Here is a 27,510-nt window from a genome sequence, read left to right as displayed (position 1 = left end):
ACAGAATGCAATTTGCTGCAAACTAAATGTTGATGCTATGCATTATGCCTGCCAGCATTGCAGAAAATCCTTTCCAATACACATGGAGGAAAGGTGAGTTTTCTTTTCATCTTTCCTTTCCTCTGTCCAGCTCCATGGATGACCACTTTTTATGGTGTTGGTTTTAGCAAGTATTACGTGACAGAGAAAGTGAGGTAAGGAGGTCAGATTTCTGACCAAGATTACACAGGTCAATGTCAACAGCAAAGCTGGGTAAGAAACCAGGAGATCCTCCCTGTCATACACAGGAGCCTGCATTTACATAAATGCAGACAACCAGGTGCTCTGGCTTAGGGGAATGCGGAATGGGGAAGCAAAGGAAAGAATGGCTGGGAGTGACCTATGTGTGATGTCTTGGAGCAATCTGCTCCCATTTGTAAGTGTAATAACAGTTAAATCTCTAAATGCTACTTCACCATTCCATGAAACCCTGCTTTTGAGAAAAAAATGTTAATTATCAGTCCTTATTTCTACTGTCGTACACAGTGGTAATATACCAAATCCACTCCAAAGGATTTGTTGCCCCCCAAAAGAGACAATAGTATTTAAATCATAATAAAATTATAAAATCCCTCTTCTACTGCTTGCCTTTTCCTATCACTCTCTCCTCCATCTTTTATATAATATCTTGCACATGGCTGAGAAGTGAGGCTTTGGCAATTATGTCCCCATGGAAAGTGAGAAAAAGAAAAAGCTCACTATCCCTGAATCTCTTATTGCGAAATCAAAAATAGTAGACTTGAAATTTATCCTGGGAAGTGTCATGGAGGTGGGATGATGAGGTGGGTTAAGTTTTTTCAGCGATAGTCCAGCAATATGGCACTGAAGAAAAAAATAAAGACAACCGCCAACATATTCAAGAAAAGCACTGCTCTACTACAACACTATTTCTATAGAACTCACATTCCAAGAAGCATAAAGTATATTACTTATATTTATGGAACATTCAACACATACAGCATTACTTAAAGTACATGATAGTGCCTGTTTGCAAGGCTAGCCTTGATACATTTCAATTCAACCATCTGCTGGACTTGCTTTTAATGTCCGATTCTATTACAAGGATGAATAATTATAAATAAGTTACCCGAATGCTTCTTCTTTGTTAACTTTTTGAAGTCCTGTTCATTTTTTTTTTTTTCCACAGAATTTCATAATTTTGATCCGTAGTTCTCCACTGGCTAGGGAGAGAGGGTGGAGGTGAGGGACCAATTTGTCAATGTCTGGCAGCATTCTGGGCTGTCACAATGGGGGCAGCGTACCACTAGCATCTTACGGTTAGAGGCCAAGATGTTGCTAAACATCCTACAATGCACAGGGCAGCTTCTCACAACAAAGAATTATCCGGGCCAAAATGTCCACAGTGCTGAGATTGAGAAGCCCTGACCTACAGGATTCTTTCAAGCATTCATTCAGCCAACATCATTGGGTAGATGTCTGCTCTGTGCCAGCATGACAATCAATTCTTCGGATGCTGTTGGTTTTAGCAAGTATTACATGATAGAGAAAGTGAGGTAAGGAGGGCATATTTTTGACCAAGATTACACAGATCAAATGTCAATGGCAGAGCTGGGTGAGAAACTAGGAGGTCCTCCTCTCTGTCATACATAGGAGCCAGAGGTAATCCTCCTCTAGGGTCCACAGAGCCGTTCAACACACACCCTGATTCCTGTGTGTCTCAAGAAGAATCAGAACACATAAACAAGAGAAGCATTAGGATCTTCCTTTATTAGGTGAACAGAGAAGGCCTAAGGGCACCAATGTTTTCTTCTGAAGAGATGAAATACAGAGAGCCAAAACCAGATGGCTGGCCTGCACTCCGGAAAATGTTAAAACTAGGCACTTGGTCATTATTTAAAAGATCATTCGTAAGTCCATCAAGTGCCTTGAATTTTCCCTTTCTATTATGATTTCTGTGTTCACAGACGGAGTTCAAAAAACATTCCTCAAGTCTCAAATCCACTCTTTAATAATATTCCATTAAGGTTAAAAATCACTCCTGACAAGGCGACTGAGACCCACGCTCTTTCATCTGCACCCCAGGAAGAGAGTGAGGCTGGGAAGCAGAATGGGGTCAGATGTGGCTTCCAACCTCCTGGCTTCATTTGGAAGGAGATCAGAAGGAGAGATTGTTTCTTTGATCCAGGCCCTCTTGTGATTAAAATTCACCTTAAGGTTTTCTTCTAAATACTGTACAGGTAAACACAATCCATCTTCATGTACTGTTGAAATTGCAAACTCCTACCATATCTCAAGAGGGGAACAGCTGCAGTGGCAGCACCCCAGTGCTCATTACAGCACAATGATGTCCTCATGCCCATCTTTAACAAGACTCATGTGTGATCCAGACACACAGCATAAGATGAGGATCCGATTAAAGTTGGGAGGCAGAGTGAGAGAAAAGACCCTTAAACAGCAAAGTATGTAAATAAGACCAAACTTGTTCATTAGCATGTAGTGGCCAACATAAACTACTTTCCAAAATTAGCTGAAAAAAAAATCTGTGGAAGTCTGACATTCCAATGTTGTGGAAGGGGGCTGGGGACTGGGTGAGAAGCTATTGTAGTTGTTGCCACAGAAATGGGTCTAAGAGATCAGGGACTAAGTTGCTGGAATTTGCAGCACTAGCTGGGGTAGAGGGGGAAACGCAGAAGAGGAACCACCTCCATATGGCTTGGAGACTTCAGGAGCAGGGAGGTGTTGGATGAAGGATGGAGGCAGAGAAAAGGGGCAGACGAAGACCAGGATGCACTTCCCCAGAATGCCCTTTGTTTAGGGCCAAATGTGGCTCCACCTTGTGTAGTGCCTGAATATCCATGAGAGAGGCTGCAATTAAGCCTTTCTGCCAATCTCAGCTGAGACCACCATCCCAAAGTCGAATAGTTTCTCAACAGTCTCTGAACTTCAGACTTGCAGGGCAACTTCCACGGGCTATGTGTGTTGCAGCCTTTGTCTCCCATATCCTAAAGTATTTCCCCACCCAGGACAGCCAGGGCGTTAGAAAAATCAAAACAAATGCCAAACAACTGGAAAGAGAATCAGGAGATAAGAAGCAAATGGAAAACTTTGCATTTCAATCGTGATTAAGGCTGGACTTGAGTCCCCTGATAACGTAAAATATGCAAACCTCGGAAGCACTGCTATATATCTCCCTGGTAGCTTAGAGACTGATCAAATACCATCTGTTGTGGCAGTTGTCATGGCAGCATTTTTCTCTGAATACCAGCGTAGCTGAGTGCAAAGCGCATGAAAATGATTAATGCAAACGAAGACCATCTCTATGGGTGTACCACAGCCTAGGGGAAGACAACATTCTGGGCATACCAAATAAATGGAACTTTAGTTCTTATGGTTTAACAGTTTCTAACCAAGCCCCTTGGAAATCTCCAGTCTGGAAGGAGAGGCAAACAGCGGCTGCATTAAAGTCAGGCAAGGTCACAACCATTTTTGTAAATCATGAAATGCCTAAAGCTTAGGCATTAGGAGCTTTAGACTGCAGACAAGGCTAAGTAAGAACCTGCAAGTTCTGGTGACTTTCAAAGCAGTGTAGCTTCTTCACAAAATTCATATGTCAACTCAAACAACTTCCTCCCAGAAGTGTGTGGGACTCTCATACCTGACATTGCTATTTGCCATCAAAAATAATTGTCATCCATTCATTTATCTATTCCTTCACCCCAATTTACTCAGCACCTACTGGGTGTCAAGCAATGTGCTACTGCTGAGTATATAGTGGTGAATAAAACAGACATAATCCCCAGCCTTGTAGAACCTACAGTCTAATGTAGGGAACCATCATTAGATAAAGAATGCACAAATAAGTACTTGATGACAAGCTGTTATGGTTCCCATGAAAGAGAAGAGAGTGTTGCGAATGTGTATACAGGAAGAAAGACGTAATCTAGCCTATGAGTGCAGCAGGGTGTGGGGAGGGTAACAGGCAAGAATTTCTTAAGGAAGAGACAGTGCGTAGGTCCATGGATAGGGTTTTTTAATCTGCTTTGTTCACTGATGTAGCCCCAAGACCTAGGATAGGGTGCAGCACATAATAGATCTACTCAAGAATATTTGTTGATTGAAAGAATAAAGGGAAATTTGTGCTGAGACCTAAAGAATTAGCCAGGCACCAAGAGCGGGAAGAATAAGAACCTACCAAGCCTAAGGAATCTAACGCTGAAAGACTCCATACACAATGCAATATACCACATTCTGGGAACCCCAAAAAGTCAGAATGGCTGGAACGCGGTGGGAAAGGGAGAAAGGTAATGAGAGGTCATTTGAGCAAGGGGAAATGGGGCCACATGAGACATGTTGACCACATAAAGGAGTTCACATGGGGAAGGAGAGCAGGCAGGGGTCTCTTTATTCCTTGAGAACTCTTGTCAGTACCTCAACCTGCCCCATTACCTTGGCAATAGCAGCCCAGCCAAGTCCTTCCCATCTGAAAGCTGGAGGATGGGCTGTTTCATGTTAGGGATGAGTCAAACAGTGGCCTCAAGGTGGGGTCCCAGTGGCTTCTGGGCTGGCCACAGAGAAGGGAAGGGATGGGAGGCAGATGTCAGCATCTGTGGTCACGTGTACTGGAAATATGCCTGTTCCATATCTAAGAGGTCTCCATGTCTTTCTGATACCCCTTCCTCTGTCCCTTTCCAAAGCTAAAATAGAAGCAAAAACCATGAAGCCAAACCAAAAAGCAAAATGAACTTTGGGGAAATACCTTCTTAAATGTCTATCTTGCAGTGTCATCAGCCTCTTTCCTCTATACTCCTAGAAGCCACAACCTTACACATGATTTGCTCGCCTTCATTTTTTTTTGTGTCCACCTCATCAGTGTTGGGGCCTAGCAACCTCACAAGATCACATGTCCCATGGGGCATAGTGTAGATGCATAAACCCATAGGACAGAGCTTGCGGGGTCCTGATACTACAGTTTTAATTTTAGAAGGGGCCTCAGAAATAAGGGAAATGCATGGTGGTGCTTCCAATTCTCCTAAGTATGGAAATATTTGGGAGCTTCAGGGCCTGCCCTTCTGTAAGCCACATGGGCTGATGTATAAAGAAACCCAACTTCATCTAGTCATAAGAGGGGCTCCATGACTCTGTCCCAGCTTTGGCCATTCAAGCATCGAAGTTTACAGCAGGCCATTTCAAGCTCTCATAGTGCCTTCGAAATAGGAAAGCTTAAGAATGTGGGAATCAGGGCTGGACAGAGCGTATGAGTTCCCATGTCAGACTGCTTCTCCTCCGGCTTATTGCCTTGCCCAGCTCCTGCCTTTAATTTGGCAATGTTATCTACCACACTGTTTATAATATTTATAACTTCAGCTTTCCAAGATGTTGTCAAAAATTCCCTTTTAAAAAAACTTTTTAAGAGTCTCTCTGCTTTACAGCAAATGGGTAAGTCCATATGGATACAAAAAAAATTATCTCTAGAGAAAAAACTGAAAGTAAGATTCTCAAATTCCTCCAGTGACTATATTTTTCCACTTTGCTTCCAAGTCCCTAGAATATTTTTTTCCTATTATGTTCTGACTTCTCAATTTTTCCCTTGAAACAAAGAAAGAAACCTGGGAGGGTAGTTGTAGCTAAAGTTCTAGAACTCTGTCCTTACTCTGGAGGCTCCCATTAAAAAACCCTTATGGTTGAACTCTGTTCTCGTTTAGAGATGGCAGATGCTACAAGAGGAAACACTCCACTGGTGACTAGCATCATCAGAAAGGCCCAAAGATACCTTTGTGTACATTCAATCAGTACCCCGTTCTGTGTATCCTTTCTCCTGCTACAATTTCAGAGTAACTCTCCTTAAAACCTCCTAGCACTTCCATAAGGGATCACTGCTCCAAATCAAGGACTTCAAGTTAGAAGCTGGACACAAACACAAAAGGGGAATGATTAGGGCTAAGGAGTGATATTAGAGGATGTAACACAGACTTTAGTTTTAGACAAGTCTGGATTCAAATCTTGTTTCTGGCATTTACTAAATTACGATGTTCAGCAAGTTACCCAGTGGCCTGATCTATAAAATGGGCATAATAACACCTACCCTCCAGGGTGGTGTTTGTTATTAGACAAGAGGATATATTTGTGATGTTGACTATGTGCCCAACAACTGGTAGTTTTTGTTACTGCATTGTAATTCTGGGCATGAGTGACCCTGGGCAATAGTTCTAAGGACAGGACATTCCAAAACTGTGTCTTGGGTTGGCCCTCGGTGAAACAGAGAATCAAACAGGCTTATCTGCTTTCCGTTTCCTCTCCTAGGTTTTCCTCTCAAGCACAGCTCTCCAGGAATCTGGGCACTCTCTATCACCTGACGTCATGCTTACTTCTCCGCTACTCTTTTCTTGAAAAGATGCTGATAAACAAATTCACACCAAGACAGAAGGGACTGCCATTGGCTTCCCACATTACCTGCTGTCCGCAATTATTAGGCGACAATGTCTGTGTAAAAGAATGTGATTTGGACTCCACCACACCTGCTTCTGGCTCTCTGACAGACTGCCCACAAGACCCCAAGAAAATCATTAACTGCTTCAACCCTCAGATTTATCATCTGTAACACAGAAATGCTGATATCTATCTCCCAGCATTACTGAGAGGATTGGGTGGGTGGATATATGTCAATGGTCTGGAACTTCACATACTCAGAGTCCTAAAAAGGCTCATTCTTCATGTAGTTTCATAATGGCAGAATTTTACATACCAGTGGCATTTCCTGAAAGTGGAAGATCATTTTGAAGTGTGAGACACTCTGAGACTTGATAAATTATACAACACTAGTACAGCCTTTCTACAAATACGTAATTTGTCACTAGCATTCATTTTGACCCTGTCAGAACCAGTACTATCTATCCAAAAAGCTTTGTAGTCAAAGTCTCTTCTATTGAGTTACATGAGAAACCCTAAGACCTTTTAGGCAAATAGTTTTGGTTAAGGAGAGTCAACAGTCCATTATGGAAAACAGTATGGAGTTTCCTCAAAAAGTTAAAAATAGAACTACCATAAGATCCAGCCATCCCACTTCTGGGTATTTGTCTAAAGGAAATAAAAATCAGTATTTCAAAGAGATATCTGCACCGTCATGTTCACTGCAGCACTATTCATAATGACCAGGATATGAAAATAACCTAAGTGTCCAATGCATCAAAGGATAAATGGATACAGAAAATGTGATACATGTACACAATAAAATATTATTCAGCCAAAATAAAGGAGGGAAATCCTGCCATTTGTAACAACATGGATGGGCCTGAAGGACATTATGCTAGGTAAAATAATCTACATACAGAAAGACAAATCCTGCATGATCTTATTTATATGTGAGATTATAAAAAGTTGAATCCATAGATTCATAGAACAGAACAGTGGTGACCAGGGGTTAGTGGATGGGGAAATGGAGAGTTGGTAGTCAAAGGGCATCAACTTACAGTTATAAGATGAACAAGTTCTAGAGATCTAAGGTACAGCATGTGTGGTAATGGAAGTATTAATTACTTTGTGGAGATCATTATACAATGTATACATATATCAATTCTACTTTTTAAAAATCAAATAGTTTTTGCAGAAAACATGGATTTTACCCACAGAGGAAGAAATAAACTTGGACTCAAACTTTAAGAAGAAAATCTGACTCCAGTCCCGCAAGACAGACTACAGAGGTAGACAGAGTGGGACTACAGACACTTGTTGGAGAGCTCGCTCAGTGCAATTACCTGGGACCTGACAATCTCATTCTTTCCTTGAAAATACAGATTGAGCATCTACTCACTTCTCAGTCCTATTCAATGGGCAGCAAATGCAGGCAGACAAGACAGTGTGGTCCTTCCCTCAAGGAGCAGCTGTCTCCTGGGCAAGAGGTAACTCTAAGTAAACAATCACTCTACTAAACATATAGTCACAAACATGTTAAGGGACAACTTTACTTAACAAGGCATCTACTCAAATGCTGACACTAATTCACTATGCTTTTTAAAAGGTCTGGATTGTTTTTTTGGTATCTTTGCCATGTTAAATGATTAAATCCATAAGCTACCGTAGAATCTTCAAGAGGCAGCAGAATATAAATGCAAAATTAAATACAACAGCAGATCCTTGAAATTCAGGAGTAGATACATCTCTAGAGTAGAGTGAATCTTCAGTTTTGAAAGAATCACTAGACTACATTGTTATACCCAAAAAACAAGTAGATATAAAGAAATATGGAATGGAATAATCTGTAGAGGAAGGCCAAGAGTGAAACTCACTCCTCAGTTTGGTACCAGTTCCTTCACACCAGCCTGTGTAAGTCAGCTTTGTGCTTTGTGGCTCAGCCAGTTTGCCACTATCTGCAGCTTATGGTTCTTCTGGTTGTTCACGAACAGTCAATCCATGGATTTCCTGAAATTCTATCGATAGTGCATACTTAAATGTAAGACCTGTCCTGGTGGCATCCATAAGCAGGAAACAAAGCCAAGCAAATACCTTTGAATACTTTAATACTCAATTCAGAATCCTGTAGGACTTTGCTCACCTACTCTGAGGATGGCTGGAATGGAGATCCTAGGTCTGTTATTCTCTGCCTTTATAGAACACCATATCATGTTAATGTCTATGAGAAATGTAACCCCAAATCACCATTGTTTCTACTCTAATTTCAAATTCTGCAACCAATCAGTGGGTGATTATTATATGCCAGGCATAATACCGGAAACTTCCACATACATTACCTCAATCTATTTTTTATTTCAAAAGCTAGTTGTAGGCATGGCTAAGGAGTTGCAACTGAATCCTAGATCACTGGGGGACTTTGCAAGGAATACACAAAATATTTTATACTAAGAAACGAATTGGCCAATAGTTTCAAATTCTAAAATTGCAATAAAGACCAAGAGCTACATGCCAACCAATCAGGAATTATGAGATTAAAAATAATTAACCATATAATAACTATTTCTCCATTTTGCTTATTGCAACAGCCAGAACATCAGAGGCATGGCCAAAATCCACTGAAAGAGGAGAACAAACTAGACAAGGAAGGATTCCATTACAGGATATCCCTGAGCTTTCCAAGGCTATAAGATACCTAATGCACCTGTGAAGAAACAGTGATAATTTTTAAGTTGTCATAGAAGGCTAATCTCTGTTACTATTTACATCCTTGCTAAGTCTTTGGTTGAACTAGATAAAACTGCCATTTTTGTAGGTAAAAAATGGTGAAATATTGGTCATTTCATATGGTTCTATTGATATATCCACATATCAGGAAGGCTCCCTCCACCCACCCCAACGGCTAAAATTAAACTGCTGAATATCATAAAGAGAGAGTACTTGACAATCATTCATAAAAGGAGGCAACCAGTAAATTCTTAAATCAAATCCCAGAAAATCCCTCTCAAGGGAGTTTCACAAGACTGGTTATGCAATGTATGCAGAGGAAAAGACCAAATTGGAAGATACATCGTATTCACAGGCTAACCGTGAAAGGCTCTTTGCTCTAGTGAGGGTTTCTTCTGTACAATCTCCTTGTAGAAACAGAAGGCCTGAGGAATACTTTAATTCCAAGTTGACTCATTTCAGAAAACCTCCCACTAAAGGTATATAGGAGTAGTCCCTTTGTGGAAACCCGGAATGCATGCCCCTTTCTTCTTGCCTTCATATTCCTTCAGCATAAAGTATATGAGATGAAATTTTGGACACCTAACTCTGTGTAACTGACACCATGTTTCCATCAATGCGGGAGCCCTCTCACCCATGAAAGCTACTGAAATAGGAAAAGTCAACTTATCTCAAAGTTTCATCACTACTGGAGCTATTACTAAGAGAAGATTTCAAGGGTAGACAGGGGAATTAAGGATTTCAAATGACCATATGGAAAGTCTAGGGAATTGTAGATTTTTCAGGGCTCTCTGGCCACCTTTGGGCAAGGTATTTAATTTCCCTGAGCTTCAGTTTTCCTTCAAAAAATAGGGATAATTACTCCTTTTTTGAAAGCCATACAGAGACCCTGCCAGTAGTTACTCCAGGCAAGACAGTTACTCCTGGCAGTATTTGCATCCTTATGAAACATGAAGCACTGGGCTACATTCTGTCCATACATTTTTATATCAGTTAATTTTGATTCTTTAAATCCACCATTAGATAAGGTAGATATTATCATTTCTCAGATGGGGAAATGGAGGCACAGAGCATTTAAGAGCCTTCTTAAGTCACAACTATTAAACAGCAGAGTTAGAATTTGAACACAATGCGAAGTGTTTTGTAAGCTATGAGTCCCTGTGCAAACACAGGGCATGAACAACCAAACAGCAAGTGCTTTGCCAGAGCTGAGGAGAAACATGACCACCTTGGTTGGTCATTTTTCCTGCCCTCTGACTTCAACAGTACAGCAAGGCAATCAGTAATCAGTCCATCCAAACCAAATCCAACCTTTACATTTTAAAAAGGACACTTCACAGAGGAAAAAGTTATTTTCTTAGGGAAGATATTTAAGTTCTTCTGTAGTATTTTAAATCTTCAGGAGCAAGAATAATTTAAATCAATATAAACATTTATAGGCCCTATTTCCAGATCAAAATGCTCCCAAAACATTGATCTCTCAAGCTACCATATGCCAGTGCTTAGGATTGCTGAGGAAGCTCAGGATACTTATGAGAATACAATCATTTAGGGATCAAAAACCTCAAATGTATGCAGCGGGGTGGGCAGGTAACAAATGAGTAAAGGGGGCTGGGTATAAGACAATAGGAAATGGTGGAGATTGTGACAAACAGCCCATACCTCCCAAAAGGGGGCTGTTGCTACCCAGCTTTAGCCAATTTTTTGCCTGTTACATGTCAACCCACAGATCAATTTTAGTGAAATACATTGATTTTTATCTAACTGTTGGCATCTATACAGTTTTTGTTTTAAAAGCCCCTCAACTTAGCTTTTTGGCCACCATTCTCTAATCTCTGCTTAAGTGAGCACACTGGCATTTGTCCACTGACCTCAGTTCCCAACATGCAGATGCCATAGGCTAACCATGCCTTACAAAGTGCAAACTGGAATTCCTTGCTAAGTTCTACTTCATGGCAAAAACTTTTAAAAAACAACACATATACCCCCCAAAAAAACCAAAACAAAACAAAAAAACCCACCCCTTTGATGCTAGGCTGAAACATAAGAACTCCATGAAGACATATGCAGGGAGGTGGATCCAAGCACGAGGCCCAGATGGCTTTTATATAAACCACAACCCACATGGTTATAAATCACCATCCAATTCCTCTTTCAGCTCAGATCTGTAGCTACGTTTCCCTTCCCCCAGCCCTAACCTCGGTCAGCCTCACATTTGCTACATTCTTTAACCTTCCTGAGCATACCATGTTGCCACTCACAACATCCCAGTCCCAATGCAAGTGTGTTGGGAATTTCTTCATTAAACATCACTTAGTGAGCATCTATCAGGGTGCTAGGCAGTGTAAGCAAATGGACAGATGGGACTCCTGTCCTCAAAGAAGTTAATGTCTAATGGGGATACAGGCATTTAAGCCCAATGTGCTAAAGAATTATCACCCCAAATGTTCCGTGGAAAAAGAAACAAAGTCACAGAGGTTAAGTGAGCTGGAAGGGGTAGAGAAGATACCTCAAACTCCAACCAGACCATGACCACATGCACAGTTCAGATCATATCAACTTGGAACATACAACAGTTCTAAGACAAAATAATGTCTAAAGCAGGAGTGTCCAAACTTTTGACATAAAATACACTAACAATAGCTGATGAACTTAAAAATAAAATCGCAAAAAAGAAAAATCTCATGACATTTTAAGAAAGTTTACAATTTAGTGTTGAGGTGCATTAAAAGCCACCCTGGGCCGCAGGTGGCCTGGGCCATGGGTTGGACAAGCTTGAAGGCATCCTATCCTTTCCAAAAAAGCAAAAGGATTCCCTCATATTAACTTTTAAAATTGCAAACAACTTTACTCAGTCATATCCCGGCAAAGAGGCTTTGTTACTTAACTCAGAGACAATGTGTCAAAGTGTGGTCACCAGAGCAGCAACATCATCAGCACCTGGGAAATTGTCAAAAAACGAAAAGTCGCTGGGCACGGTAGCTCAAGCCTGTAATCCCAGCACTTTGGGAGGCCGAGGCGGGTGGATCACGAGATCAAGAGATCGAGACCATCCTGGTCAACATGGTGAAACCCCATCTCTACTAAAAATACAAAAAAACATTAGCTAGGCATGGTGGCGCGTGCCTGTAATCCCAGCTACTCAGGAGGTTGAGGCAGGAGAATTGCCTGAACCCAGGAGGCGGAGGTTGCGGTGAGCCGAGATCGCGCCATTGCACTCCAGCCTGGGTAACAAGAGCGAAACTCCGTCTCAAAAAAAAGAAAAAAACTCGATCGAAAAAAAAAGAAAAGGCCCCAGCTCCAGCTCCTCCCTAGGCCTATTGAATTAGAAACTCTGGGTTTAGGGTCGAGCAATCTATTTTAATAATCTCTCCAGGTGCTTCTCACATAGAAAGTTTGAGCACTGCTATCAGAGACTTTACCAACCCAAACACCATTTCCCTTGTTAATGAAAATAACCCGTTATTTTGGTGTCTCTTCATATACCTTTATCACTGAGTTAAAACATAAAATTGTGAGAGAAGAGGCTGATTCTCCCATTTCTTGAGAGTAGTTAAACTTACACAGCGCATTCAAAATATTAAAATTTGCTGTGTCACGTCACTCCATTCTCTGGGAAACTCCTGGATTGTTGGACCGCTTCTTGTTGAGCTTTCTCATCTGCAAAAAATTAGCTGAGCACTTTTAACATACCTAGGCCTATGCCAGGTACTGCAAATATAAACATTTTTATTGAACTGAAAGATTTTTTTAAAAAACTATTCCCATTACAAAGCTTTGATGTTATTAAATAGCATATAAAATATGGTAAATCCCTCATAACATTTGCTTAAATGTTATGTTAATTACAAGACAAACATACATTTGTTGGGGGGAACAAAGTACCTACTTGTGAGTTTACATTGGCAAAGAGGTCCAGAAGATGTAATATTCACTTCTAATTACTGAGATGAAATGTGCTTTCCTCTCTTATGACAGCTCAGTATATGTGTTGGCCCACAATGTGGACACAATGCTGGAAATAAAAACTGTGGGTCTCTGTCCTCCACATGCTTCTCTACAGTGATGTGCTTTGAATGTACCATACAGCAAGCTCCATTTTGAAGTGTTCTAACATTGGACGCACCTTTCAGGAAACTCAGAACTCCAAGGAACCAACATTTACATCAAAATGAGCCTCTGCTGTAAAATTCAAATAGTTTACTCTCTGATGCAGCAAAGTATTTTGCATGAGTCCCAGCGTGTATTAGTTGCTTATTGCTGCTATAACAAATTAACCACAAACTTGTTGCTTAAAACATTACAAATGTATTATCTTATAGTTCTGGAGGTCAGAAGTCCAAAATCTGTCTCAGTGGGCTAAAACCTAGGAGTTGGCAGGGCTGTATCCATCCTGAAAGCTCTAGAGGAGAATGTGTTTCCTTTACCTTTTCCAGCTTGTAGAGGCCACCTGCATTCCTTGGCTCATGGCCCCTTCTTCCACCTTCAAAGTTTGCAACTTAGCATCCTCCAATCTCTCTCTCCAACTTTGCTTCTGTGGTCACATCTCTCTCACCTTCCTGCCTCTCCAAAAATCCTTGTAATCACATTGGGTCTGCCCAGATAACCTAGGATAGTAGTCCCATCTCAAAATCCTTAATCACATTTGTAAAGCCTCTCATCATGTAAGATAACATATTCACAGGTTCTGGGTATTAGGATGTGAACACTGTTGAGGATGGGTTGACACTGTTCAGCTACCCCACTGACAGCATACTTTTTGAATATGAAGAAATATTTTGCTATACCATAGTTAGAAAATATGTGACTTATAAACAGGGCAGGGGATGACCATCTCATGTGCATTCACTGTGAGCCAAGATGAGACCAGGTGCCTTTTTTACCGCCCCCCCCCACCCGCCCCCGCAACAACCCTAGAAGGTAGCTTCCATCATTATCCTTTTCCAGAGGAGAAGACAGACTGAGAGAGATTCAATTAACTTGTCCAGCACACATACCCCGTGTGTGGGACCCAGGTCTGCCTGACCCCAGAGCCCATGCTTATTCTTCTTGTCCTAATCTCCTTCCTACAACAGAATGTCTCATCCTGAGCCTCTGCCTATGCCTAGATGAGGGGCTAGGGTTACAAATGGAATGTTTGTCTTTCCATGCCATAGTGAGTCTTTTTTTCTTCTTTAATCAATTTCTTTACATGTGGAATAGCATAAGTAAAGGGAGTAGACTCTTGAGCCAGACTTCCAGCAAACAAACCCCAGCTTGTCACTTATTAGCTGTGTGACCTCAGGCAAGTTGCTCAACTGCTCTCTGTCTCTGTTTCCTCATCTGTAAAATAATAATTGTATATGCTCTCATAGAGTTTTAGGAAGGTAAAATCATTTACTACAGATAAAATATTGAAAACAGTACCTGTTCTAAGTGTTTGCTATACATTATTAAATGAAAGCATGGCAGAAAGTCAGGGACAAACGTGCAACAGTGTGAGGGGAAAGAATGAGAGGTTCTTTACCACAACCCACAGCTGGTCCCTGTCAGAGCACATCAAATGACATCAAGGTCTATGTTCTCCATTCTTTTTAATGGACTGTTATGAGAACAAAATGAGTTAAAACATGTAAGGCACTTAGAACAGTATCTTATTATCATTTTTCCTGTCAACATTAATAAACTGGTGGTTGTGAGGGTGCTTCACTTAAGCAACACAAAAAACTCAACAAATTAAAAATTAACCACAATTCCTGAGAGTAATTAAAATGTTCTATTTGGGTCCTTTGGATAAACCAAGGAAGAAAAGAATTAAGGAAAGACACTTCTAGAACAGCACTACATATCTATTCCTTAAATCCTATAAAGAACTCCCAAATTAATACTGAGTGCTCAGAGCACTGCTGAGCAGCAGATAATGAAATCAGAGTAATCGAATATTACAGTCCTCCAGCCACATGCACACATTCAGGCCAGCTCCCTCCTTGGTCTTTTCATCTGTCCATCTATCCATCCCATGTTTACTAAATGCTGACTATGTGCCAGTCACCGAAATGACAGATGCTTAGGATACTCAAGTGAAAGACATGGTATCTCCTTCAAGAAGACGAGTAAACAGACAACCACAAGAGCGTGTGTTAGGCTAAAAGCAGGCACAGGACACTTGGGGGCACAAAAGATGACAGGCACCTCATTATGTCAACTCCTTGAGGAAACAAGTGACCTGAATATTAAAGGTCACACTGCCCAGGAAGGGATAAGCAGGAGGTCACTCCTGGCAGGCTGGACAGTACTTTATCTGTAAATAAATACCTTGTATATTATCAAAGTACAGAGGCATGAGAATACTTGGCCTCTTTGGCATACCACAAAGTATCTGTTCTCACCAGGGCATGGAGTTTGAGTGGCCAAGTGACAGGAAAGGACGGCAATCAGATCTTGAAGGATCTTCTATTCTGTGCTCAAGAGTATGGAGAGGGAAATGGGGAGGCAGTGGCAGTTTTAAACAGGCATGACTGAAGAGAGAGACAGATGTGGAGGTTCTTGGCATCTTCGAAAGACCATGAATGATGGCCAACACATAAGAGTGACAGTGTATGTGCCGCCCTGGGCGGGAAACAGTGGATGCTTCCTGCTGATCTTGGTCCTGAGCTCTTTCTACTTTGCTTTAAATTCTAAGTGGCCTATGGACTGTTCTTCATTCCTTCCTTGTTCTGCAGCATGTGTGTGCCCTTAGGGCTGTGTAAAAATAGGCCCGGGGCCCAGGGAAGAGGCAACTCAGCTGCCCAAGGATCTAAGACACTCCCCAGGCATGTGGCTGGCTTTCTGGCAGCTGTTGGGAGGGCTCAAAGTCACTGGGCCTGGAAACCTGATCCTGCTGCAGATGGCTTTTCCCTGGCCCAGGAGGCTCTGGAGAGAATGCAGCCAGAGGTACTTGGCGCCAAGGCTCTTCCAGGCCTTCAAGGAGCTGTCTTTCACAAGGGGACACCTACCCCTGTTTTAGCTTGTGTGTTCCCATCAGTAGGTCAACTCAGGCCCTTTCCAGAAATATTCTGTCTCCTCCGTTTTTGCTAGCTCTCAGCTAAGCCTAACTGGTTCTGCTGTATCTGCAGATGAAAACTAAGGAGAACAAGGCTTGGTGAGATGGAGACTATTTTTATATCACCCCTTCTCTGTCACAGAGGTAAACACCACATCTCTGAAAATAGACTTGGGTTCAAGCTCCAACCTGCCTCTGCCTAGGTAGATAATCTGGAACCAAGGGCAACCTTTTAAATCTTCAGTTCCCATGTGCAAAATATAGACAATAACTGCACCTGTATCACAGGGCAGCTTCAGTAATTAAGTAGGCTCTCAGCACACAGTCTGATGCATAGTGAGTGCTCAGTAAATATTATCTCATTTAAATCTCATAACCCTGTGAGGTGTTGTTCTCTTCCACATTTGTCATAGAAGGATGTGAAGCACTAAGGCCAAGTGGATTATCCAGGGCCATACTTATGATGGGACTGAGCGAGACTGACTGACCATGCTGCTCTGTGACATGAGATCTCTCAGGGGTTTCCTTTGAGTCCAGCACTATCATTCAGAGAGATAGAGGTATACAAATGAATTCAAACTCCATAAACAAGCCCCCACCCAAAAGCAGGGCTGGCCATTCCTGAGGAATGTCAGTTTTTAAAACAATACTTAAGTCCCTTGAAAAATCATCACAAGAACTAACATCACTCTGTGGCCAGCAACATGCCGGCACTTCATGTTGATTGTCTCATTGCAGCCTTAAAACAGAAGCAGGTACTATTACTACCTCTGCTCTAAACTGGTTCCCTCAGAGCTTGAGGGACACGCCTGTGTTTCAAGCCACTGGCCTTCCCAGCCGACGCTTTCATCTGTGATGCCTTGTAGAGCTCAGAGGTAAGTAAGACCTAATCCGACTGTCTTTTCCCAGAGAAGAAAAGACTGAGGAGTTCCAGGGAAAGGAGGATTGGAGCCAGGAGCAGAGCTGGAACCTGACACTGCTGTGTTCCTTCCGAGGCTCCATCCCACTGTCTCCTCAGGTGCTGGCCTTCTGCAAGGGGTGACTATGGTGGCCCTATCCTGGGCTACCTAACCCTATTTATAGCAGCTTTTATCACTCATATGTGGGGCTCCATGGAAGCTTTTATTTGGGAAAAATGAGGGGTTCTCTTTATGGAACAGAAGTTAGAAAATCACTGCCTGGCCCTTCTCTGTGCCTAAGTGCAGATTCCTACTGTCTTAGGAAATCCGGTGTGGGCATTTTCCACAGAGCTCCCTGAAAGGATAGGGGAAGAAGGAGAGCTGTGCCCTACACAGCAGGAGCACCAAACCTGGGATCTACAGAGCCCCAGGGCGTGCATGAGCTGGCCTGTGGGGTTCATGATCTGCTCAGGTTGTATGCAAAATTCTGGGGTATATGCAATTTGGGGAGGAGACAGCTAGAAGATTTCTGAAGGGTTCTCAGATTTCCAAAGGGCTCCGTGTCCCCCAAAACATGAATGACCACTGAAAGAAACCATTATCATAACAACCGCCATATACTGAGTGCTGATTATATGTCAGAAGAATAGGGATAATAAGATCACCTGTATCAAAGGGCTGTTGGGAGAATGAAGTAAGGGGATATGCTGTATTTGTAAAGCCCTTAGGACGGTGCTTGGCACAAGGCAAACAGTCCGTAAGCTTTGGATATATTTTATCACTTTAATTATTATTATCCATTATTATCATTTTCATTGCCTCATTAGTCTTCATGAAAACTTTATGAGGTGTGTATTATTATCAACCCACTTCATAGAACAGGAAATATGAGGCTTCGAAGAGTTAATTAGCTCAAGGCTGCAGCATAGCAGAAAAGGAATGGAAACCTGGCCAGGCTGGTCCCCAAGCTCAGGCTGGCCCTCAGTCTAGATGCACTGAGGTAGGAAGGCAGGCGGACTCCTTGAGGAGACCAGGAGGAAGCAGGGGCTCAGCGCTGGGAGGCTCAGCTGACCCCAGGCCCAAGGTCAGCTAAAGGAGAAAGCAGCCCTGGGGCTTTTTTGCTGAAAAGGCAAGCAAGCCTCCCGAACTTTGTGCTTCTCCTGATCAACAACAGAGAGCCAAGCTGCTTAAAATAATAATGATTTAAAAAGAAAACCACCCCCTGCCGCTGGCTATTCCCAGGCTCCAAAGTGAGCCAATGCCCCCAATGTCTTGAGTACAGTGAATTCAAGTAGGGAAGCAGGGCCGCCCCAGCACCCGCTGGCTAACCTCCAAGCAACGCTTTTCCTTCTACACTAACACGTAACTCTGCTCAACACACCACTTGAAAGCCAAAGAGATGCCCTCGGTTGCCATGGCAATGTTAAATAGACAAAACATTTTAACCAGCTCTGACGCACACACACAAACTTATTTAAGGACCAAGGGGATGAATTTGGTGGGGGAGAGGGAATGGGGTTGGGAGTGTTGTTTCTAAAGCTCTATCTCCAAGGATTTGGCCCCAAAAGCATCTGGGTCAGACTAAAATAGGGCAAAGGGCTCCTTAAAAACAAGCCAGGGCTGGGCTTGCTCCAGGAAAGGGAAGCCACTGCTGTGCCTCTCTGCCTTTCCTGGTGCCATATTTTAAGAGGGCCAAGAGGAGGGCACGGAGGGTTACAAATGCTGATAGAAATGCATCAGGCTTGAGTCCTGGGGACAGCATCTCAGTCTCTCACCCAAAAGGTATGAGTGTTATTCTAGCCCACAGCAGTCAGGTGGACTGAATGTGTCATGAGCTTATAAACCTTAAAGCACTGTGTAGATGCACATTAGTGCTGATATAAAAATATTAACAGTCATTTCCAACCGGGTAGTGTTTCCATTTCCCAAATTTTATAGCTGAACTTCTGTTCGCAGGAATTGATGACCCTGGATTTTTTCCTTTAGAAATCTTTGTTCTGAGGTTTCTTCCCCAGATGCAGAAAGGAATCTGTATGCTGGAGCATGCAGAGGGCTTGTCCCAGGTCTGAAAAGACCTCTGTGCCTATAAGTCCGCTGTACACTGCACTCTTCCGTGTCCCTCCTTTCATCACAGGCACAGCAGGACAAGGAATTGATGCTGCCAAGAGGCTAGAAGAGCCTCATCACACACAGTTCGTGGCAATTTGGTATAATCAATGAATGATTGTTTGTAAAACCTTCCTCTGTGGGATCCATGATATCCTCAGGTAAACCCATCCTCCAGAAATGGGTTCCGTGCCTGGCTGTCTCCGCTTGGAATCCTCTTCCACACATCATCGCTTGTGGTGAACTCCCTGATCTTTCAAAATTCACCCTTTAGAAGTTATTTCGAAGCCTTCCTTGCCCTAGGGGTAGAATGGATCCCACTGTGCCATGCACAGATGTCTGTGGGAGCAGCTGCAATAATCTATTGTTGTAATTGTTCTCTGGTCTCTCGCCCACTCGTCTGAGTTTTTTGAGGGCAGGGATCATACCTTGTTCACCTGTGTATTCAGCTGGCCTAGCCCAGCACCTGGCATTAGTAGGCACTCTGTGACTGCTTGCTGATTGACACTCTAAAAGTACACAAGGCCGAGCGCATTATGATTATGCCCTGCTGCCCCTGGAATCCTCTAGGCCATATTCCACAAATGTCTGCTTTCACTTCCCCATCTCTGGGAAGACAGCAGGAGTTAGACCAGACAACAGAGCAGCTGGGCAGCCTAGCGGGTTAGAAGGAGTGAAGGGAGGGAGGAAAAGGCACCCTCTTCCAGGGCTTATTCCTCCTACAAAGCTCATGCTCCTAACCCACCCTTTAGCGGGTCAGGATACAAACTGACCCGTTGAAAACTGAAATAGCTCCCACTTCATTCCTGCTCTTAAATAAAACTGCTTTCCTTTGTCTCCATTATTAAAGGGCCCTAAAAGTGCTCTATCTGTTTTCTTTTTCTTTTTTGAGATGAAGTCTCACTCTGTCACCCAGGCTGGAGTGCAGTGGCGTGATCTCAGCTCACTGCAACCTCTGCCTCCTGGGTTCAGGCGATTCTTCCGCCTCAGTCTCCCAAGTAGCTGGGACTACGGGCACATGCCACCACACCTGGCTATTTTTTTTTTTGTATTTTTAGTAGAGACGGGATTTCACCATGTTGGCCAGGCTTGTCTCAAACTCCTGACCTCATGATCTGCCTGCCTCAGCCTCCCAAAGTGCTGGGATTACAGGCATAAGCCACCACATCCAGCCTCTGTCGGTTTTCTTAGGGAGTGACCACATTAACTCTATGCTAATTTTCTTTCTAGCAGAGTCCGTTACCCTCCTAAAAGAATACACTTCCCAAGTTCTCATCTCATTGTGTGTCATCTTCCTTCTGCCATGCTTGTTACATGTCTTCTCCTTTGGTATTCTCCAAACAGACAATATTTAGCAAACAACAAATGTTTATCATTGGCCACACATATAAAGTCTAATTGTGAGGTTAATCACCTAGGAATCTAGAATTGGTAGCACACACCCTATGCCATATTCTCAAATTATACTTCCCATGAGCAAAAATACTTTAACTTTATATATGCTCATGTGTATACAGGTATCCTATTAGCCAGAAAATCACCCATGCCTATTGAAAGAACTTCCTGTGTGATCTAATGAGTTTTGCCTTATGAACTTGTCATTGTTTTGTGATGTAGGGACAAGAACAACGATCCTGTTGTCCTTACCATCATCCTACTCATTTCCTACCAAATGGAATGACTATGGTAGAGGTTCTTACATTTTCCTGGACTCACATCCTGCCTGCTGAACTATTCTCTGCTAGGCTTACCACAAGACTGTCCTTGCCTTTCCACCCCTAAGCTGGTACTAATTATCACAGACAATTATAGGATTTTATATTCTTATGTTCTAAAAATAACAGTTTACATACACACACAAACAAAACAAAGTAAAACAAAATAACACTGGTATGGCTGAAAGAGTTATGGAGAATCTGCAACACTGCATTGGTGCTATGGTAGCATTTATAGGTAACTTATTTGCACATAGAAATAAATTTGCAAAAAATCTGAAGTGACAATATTACAGGTTGGATATCCCAAATCAAAAAATCCAAAATCTAAAATACTCCAAAATCTAAGAGGCTAGAAGAGCATGACATGAACCTCAATGGAAGTGCTCAGTGGAACACTTTGAATTTTTGTATTTGGGATGCTGTAAGTATAATGCAAAGATTCCAAAATCCAAAACCTGTCTGGTCCCAAATATTTCAGATTAGGGCTACTCAATCTGTATAAGCTTGAAAGTAGACTGTAACAACAAGCAAAACCTCCAACAGAAGGTGCTTAGAATACAGGTGCACCAAATAGAATAAAAGGTTGACTATCTCCACATATCAATTCTCCACATGCATTATAATGGACTGGGGCAATCGCATCAATATCTATCCTGGCGGGAAATAACGCATCTGTTTCATATGAAGATATGACTACATGTGTAGCATGCCTGCACTAAAATTAAGTCTTCTATCATCCAAATTTTCTCAATTATTAATACCCCAGACAGCTGCAGTAGCTGTAGCAAAAATAGCAGCCCAGCTTTTCCAAAAGTCAAAGCAGCCATGAGATGTCAGCCTGGGGACTTTCCTATGTAAGAAGCGGTTTGTCTTCAGATCAAATAAAAACAAACAAAACCTTCAGTGGAACAACAACAACAAAATCTTGCTTCAGAATGTAAACTGGAAAATGGCTCCCCTTCCATACATACGCTGACATCTTTATAATAAAAATGTTTTTGTGCATGAAAAAAGCCAACTCAACAGGCTGCCTATCTGCCCAAGTCACTAGGGTAACCATTCAGCAAACTAAACAGTAAACCCAAGGAATACCAACCACTTTGGTTTATTCTGAAATGAGACCTGTCAAACTGTGCCTACTTACAGGAGGTAGAATGGGGTTAGAGAAGTAAATTATGCATTTTTTTTTTTTTTTTTTTTTTTTTAGATTTCTGGAAGCAAATGAATGCCCAACAAAAATAGCTGTCCGTAAGTTGCCACCTTCATGTTTTAAATAGGTTATTAGTGTCATCTTAACAGACTCTGAAAACATATATATATTTTATAAATACTCATGCTTGAAATGTGTTTTGAAGTGAAAAACTAAGCCAATGTTTTCTGAACTCAACAATGACCATGAATTTTAATTTAAAGATTATGTGTGGAAGATGCAATAAGAAAAATAACAGATTTTTAAAAGATTAGTTTTGGGGGTTATGTATAAAGCTATAATACTAGAGCTTAAATGCATCATGTGGGAGAGAACATCACTTGCAAAGGTTATGTTGAAAAGGTTCAAATGTGACTGCACATTTCACATTCCTGTCACAGTTCTGATTTCACATCATTCTAACATTTAAAGATAATCTGATCACATGTTCCAGTTTCTGATTAGTAAGATACCATCACCTCATCCGTGCCTCAGCTCCATGTACAAATACATATTGATGTGGGCCTTTGAGGAAGCAGAACAACTCATAACAGTTCAAGTTTTAAACACGTATATTTTTGCACCAGTTCTGCATAATTTGTATCTAGGAGCAAGGACAATATTTCATTTTCACTGTCTCAATCTACATGAAAATCAGTCATTTTTCAATAAATGCCAACAAATGTCAGAAAAGCAGAGCACAGCTACTTGGAAATAGCTGTGAGTTTACTAATATAATCCCCTGGAGTAAAGCATCTGGTATGAACGTTTTCAAGATGGTCAATATCATTTAGAGGCAGGGCTTGCTGACAGAACTCAAACATTTGCTACCTATGCACCACTTACCATTTGTGATCTGTTCTTTGGACAGCCATTGATGTCTTCAATCTTTTCATTTGCTGAAAAAGGAAACACAAGTCAGAAAAATAAATCACCAGAGAGACACTTTCAGTAGTGTTGTTCAGGACACTTGAGGCCAACCAAGTCCTAAGGCCCATAGCAGGGACTGTCCAATCAATGCAGGCATGTGAAATGCTAACACACATCTAGCAAGCTTCAGGACTTACTCATCGAGCTGCCATCCTCCAGGGACAGCTGGGGCAAGGTCACCATCTAAAACAGAGACAACTGCATTGATGACAGTCTTGGAATGATGGGGCATCGTGGAAATGCTTGGAGGCTGGGAAAGACAGTGAGCTGTGATTGTGCTTTAGGCTCTTGGAAAGGCAAACACAACTGCCACAAAAGACGGAATAGTTCAGAGTGGATCAGTCCAGCTACAACTCAGCTCCCAGGGACAAAAGCCACAAATGAAAGCATCTCACTCCATCTTTGGCCAGGCTAATACTGCTTTTGTTTGTCCTAATAACTATTCCCAAAGCACTGGCAAATGGAGAAAGTAAGAAAGTGAAACTTTATCACTTTCTCACTATGCGGCTTGACCAATGCCACATAGTAAGTCCAAATTAGATCAAGGAATGCACATGCATGAAGTCATAACAGTACCCAGCTACTTAGGGAAGTGATAGAAAGAGGTTGCATTGCATTCACAGGAAATCAAGTACTAATACAAAGGAGGATTGGCCCAGCTTCCCAAGGTGAATGTAGTTCATCACAAGTGTGTGTGTGTGTGTGGGGTGGGGGGGGGTCCTTGACATGACACAGTCCAAGATATCTATGGAGAGGTTGTGTTTGAGAATACAGCAGCACAAGAAATGCAGTAAACATGGTGGTTAGATCACAGGCTTTGGAGGCAAAGATACATCAGCTTGAATCCCAGCAGCAGAGCTTCTTAGCATGTGACCTTAGGCATGTCACCTAACCTCTTTGGATAACAGTTTCCTCATCTATAAAACAGAGTTAATACTACCTGCTTCACAGGAGAAGCAATGAAAATTAGATGATGCGAGTAAAATGCTGAGCACAGTGCCCAAAATATAGGAAGGGCTTTTGAAATGGTAGTATCATTAACCCAGTAATATGTATTATCATCTATGTAAAATACATAAAAATTTTATTTTTGATATCTCCATCTGAGTTTAGAAATTCAGCTATGACTCCATAGTAAAGAATTAAGGGTTAGCTCCCTCTCAAAGCCTTTATAAGCTTTCTCTGCAATCCTATATCCTTACCCACAGAAGGGTAAGATAGACACACTCAGGCCTCTGTTCCCACAGCACCCTGTACCTGCCTCTGTTTTGTTCTTAATCATCCAATACATATTTCCTCCTTTTCTTGTTTCCCCCAACTATGCTGTGAGAGCCTGGCAGACATGCACAGTTTACCTTTCACATCTGTATCCTTACAGCTCAATAACTGCTTTCAAAATTGAATTCCCCAAATAAAATCATATATTTTAATCAATACAATATCTAAAACTTCCATGCAGAGAAAAGCCACTGGAAATTGTCTGAAAAAAATAATAGAATCAAAGTGTCCCACGCCTCCAAAATTTTAGAAACCTGAGCCATTATCTCAAATCGAATTTATTTTTTCTCTAGTGTTTCTATCTTGAGAGAGAAGTGAAAATTAAGAAGAAACTTGCTAGTGGCAGAAAATTTTTAAAATCTAATCACCAAAAGACAGACTGGTTAGTATACATTCAGTCTAATCTACACCTTGTTTTTTTTAGAACTTGCCAGCAGTAATAGATGTTAAGGTTTATAACCCACCTGGGAAAATCCCAATCTTCAGAGATCTAACTGCGTTTTCTCAACTCCTCTTAATGTAAGAACACGAGAACAGGCCTTGTAGAAAGCCTTGCTCCCAAAAGAGGTACCATGAAAAGCACAAACGAGATGCCCACTGAATGGAATAACTCATAAATGTTTGTTCTTCTGTTTATCAGAAAATATAATGAGCCAGAATATATTACTAGCATGTAAACATAAGAACAGAGATTCTTATCTGCTTTGTTTCCTACCATCACCCCAGAGCTTAGCACAGTGCCTGGTACACAGGAGCCACTCAATAAATACTTGTTGAGTGGAACTAAGTATTCCACTCAATGGAATATATTCCACTTCTGAATCTCAATGAATCAAGAAATCTTGATTCTTGAACACTGAGATGAATCAAGAATAGCTGCCTCTTTTCAAGCAGCTATCCTTCCACTTGTAATACAGATGTACAAACTAAAGCCCAAAAAACACAAACACTTGACAAATGGCACTCTTTCATATATGGGAAATTATGGCAGGCATGAACTCTGACCTTGGATTTTGACACTCAATATTTGAGAGAATAAATATGTGGCTTTTGAGAATCAAGGCCAGTCAAGGTGTCTTCCAACTGGGTACTCATGATGGCCAAAGTCATAAGTCATTGGATTCTGATCAATACCCAGTTCAACATTAGGTCATTAGTGCTCATTACAGTGAAGGATGGATAACTGCGATCCCAAGAAGTCATTTGGGACATTTTAAAGATTCTTTATATGCCACCTAAATAATGAAACCAAAGGGCTTGGTCTAATTACTTGTCTATTTTCTTTTCATGGTCCATCACCTAAACCCAGTCAGGTGCTCTTTGAATTTAAATATCATGGCTGTTACAAGCCTAATACTTCCATTTTACAACAGTCAAAATAAACTGATGGGGTAGAGCCTAATTATAACCACTCTAAAGGGTACATGGGAAGAGATGAATCAAATGACTAATTCAAACTCAAAATAATAAAAACACAAAATGAGTTTTGGGCCTCCTAGTTTCCAGTTTCATATACTTTAAATACGTCTTTACTTAAGTTCCCAGGAATTCCTATGGTTGTCATAAATAATTAGAGTGCTAATAGCAGCTCTGATTCTGCTGGTAAGAAGGAAGAGCTTGGTCTTCAAAGCTGAATTTATTAACTCAGGGCAGGGGGTCTTTGGCTGCATCCCAAAAGCAGATAATCAAAGAAACAAAGACACTTATCCCCAGAGTCCTCATCTGTGATTAAAACTGGCATCCTTAAGTGCCAATGGTAATTTATTTATTCCAGCATACTCAAGACTTTCTTAGCCCCACTAATGCAGTAACCTGTCTACATGCAAGGTGACAAGTTAGTGACTGGAAAGCACTGGTGCACTTTCAAAGTAAGAACAGCGGCATCGAGCTTATTACTTTTCAAAAGACCTCCATTAAAGGATTCAGAGCATTTCAATATAGCCCGTGCATCTATGCACTTACCATCCCTGGCAGTTAACAATCCTGCCAATGGGAAGAGGCAAAAACTGGCTCCCCAGAAAGGTAAATGACTTACCCAGGGTTCCACAATGGTAGAAGATCATCAACAGAAAGAAGGAATAGTCCTACATGTTGTATGAATTTCCTAGTTGTGTTCAGAGGCAGCCTAAACGGTGGTGGAAAATAAGCTGCTATCAGGTCTTCCCATTTCTAAGAGAAAATTCTCTGTCTCTTCCTTTGCTCCCTTTTTCTCCAATCCTCCTTTGTTCACCTTTTCCTTCCTCTCTCAACTCTTATCGCCTTTTCTCCTACCCCTTCTGTCTCCCTCCCTGCTCCCCTTGCTCCAACCTCTTCTGGCATCCACCCTGTATGACAGCTACGTAAGCAAAGGAGGGAGGCCTGTCTCTCTCCTGATTCATGCTGTTTATCCTGGCCTCATAAACCTTCTTAATAATTCACAGAGATGGCACTGTGATGGGCTGGCAGGCAACTACTGACTTGGGGAAGTTCATGACTCAAGAAGATAATCACACTAACAAGAGGCTGAACACGTAGATCCAACCTTAGCCACCAAAGGAAGGCTCCTAAAGGGCAGCAGCAAATGTCCCACTTTTTGCCTCATAGAAGATAATGATGGAAAAGTCCCAAACAATCCCGCTATCTAGGAAGCCCAGCTCCAGGGGTGTTTAGGATAGACGAAGACTTAGGAACAGCACATGTAAAAAGCGTTTAAGGCTGGGCATGTGGCTCACACCTGTAATCCCTATACTTCGGGAGGCCAAGGCGGGCAGATCACTTGAGGCCAGGAATTCTAGAGCAGCCTAGCCAATATGGCAAAGCCCTGTCTCTATTAAAAATACAAAAATTAGCTGGGCATGGTGGTGCATGCCTATAATCCCAGCTACTTCGGAGGCTGAGGTGGGAGAATTGCTTGGACCCGGGAGTTGGAGGCCTCAGTGAGCCAAGATTGTGCCACTGCACTCCAGCCTGGGTGACACAGTGACACTCTTTCTCAAAATAAAACAAAACAAAACAAAACAAAAACCAGGTCTTCCCATTTCTAAGAAAAAATTCTTGTTCTAAGAATTCTAGTTCTTTGGACTACTTAGAAGTTTTCTTCTTAGAAAGGAAGAAGAAAGCTTCTTAGAAAGAAGACAACTTCTAAGATTTTCCTTGAAGTTATACGTCTGGTGTCACTTCCCGGCCTGAAAAATCAACTCTTCAACCAGTGGCCTTTGTTCTTAGACTAAAGCCCAGAATTCGTTGCCTTATACCTGG

The 27,510-nt window shown here is 41.8% G+C and overlaps 1 protein-coding gene across 3 annotated transcripts in view; it reads right to left on the bottom strand.

Moving 5' to 3' along the window:
• Positions 1 to 27,510, bottom strand: part of NAV2 (neuron navigator 2) — a 404,334-nt gene that overhangs the window by 251,172 nt on the left and 125,652 nt on the right. For all 3 annotated transcript variants that reach the window (XM_032241072.1, XM_032241073.1, XM_032241074.1), the window contains exon 3: positions 22,912 to 22,964. In XM_032241072.1, the coding sequence (XP_032096963.1) occupies positions 22,912 to 22,964 (53 nt within the window). The remainder of the gene's footprint in view (positions 1 to 22,911; positions 22,965 to 27,510) is intronic.

This window comes from Sapajus apella, unplaced genomic scaffold (genome assembly GCF_009761245.1).
Source record: "Sapajus apella isolate SASKATOON/1434 unplaced genomic scaffold, GSC_monkey_1.0 scaffold47, whole genome shotgun sequence".
Lineage (NCBI taxonomy): Eukaryota > Metazoa > Chordata > Mammalia > Primates > Cebidae > Sapajus > Sapajus apella.
The sequence above is the reverse complement of the archived record's forward strand: the minus strand, read 5'-3'. Positions and strand labels throughout refer to the sequence as shown.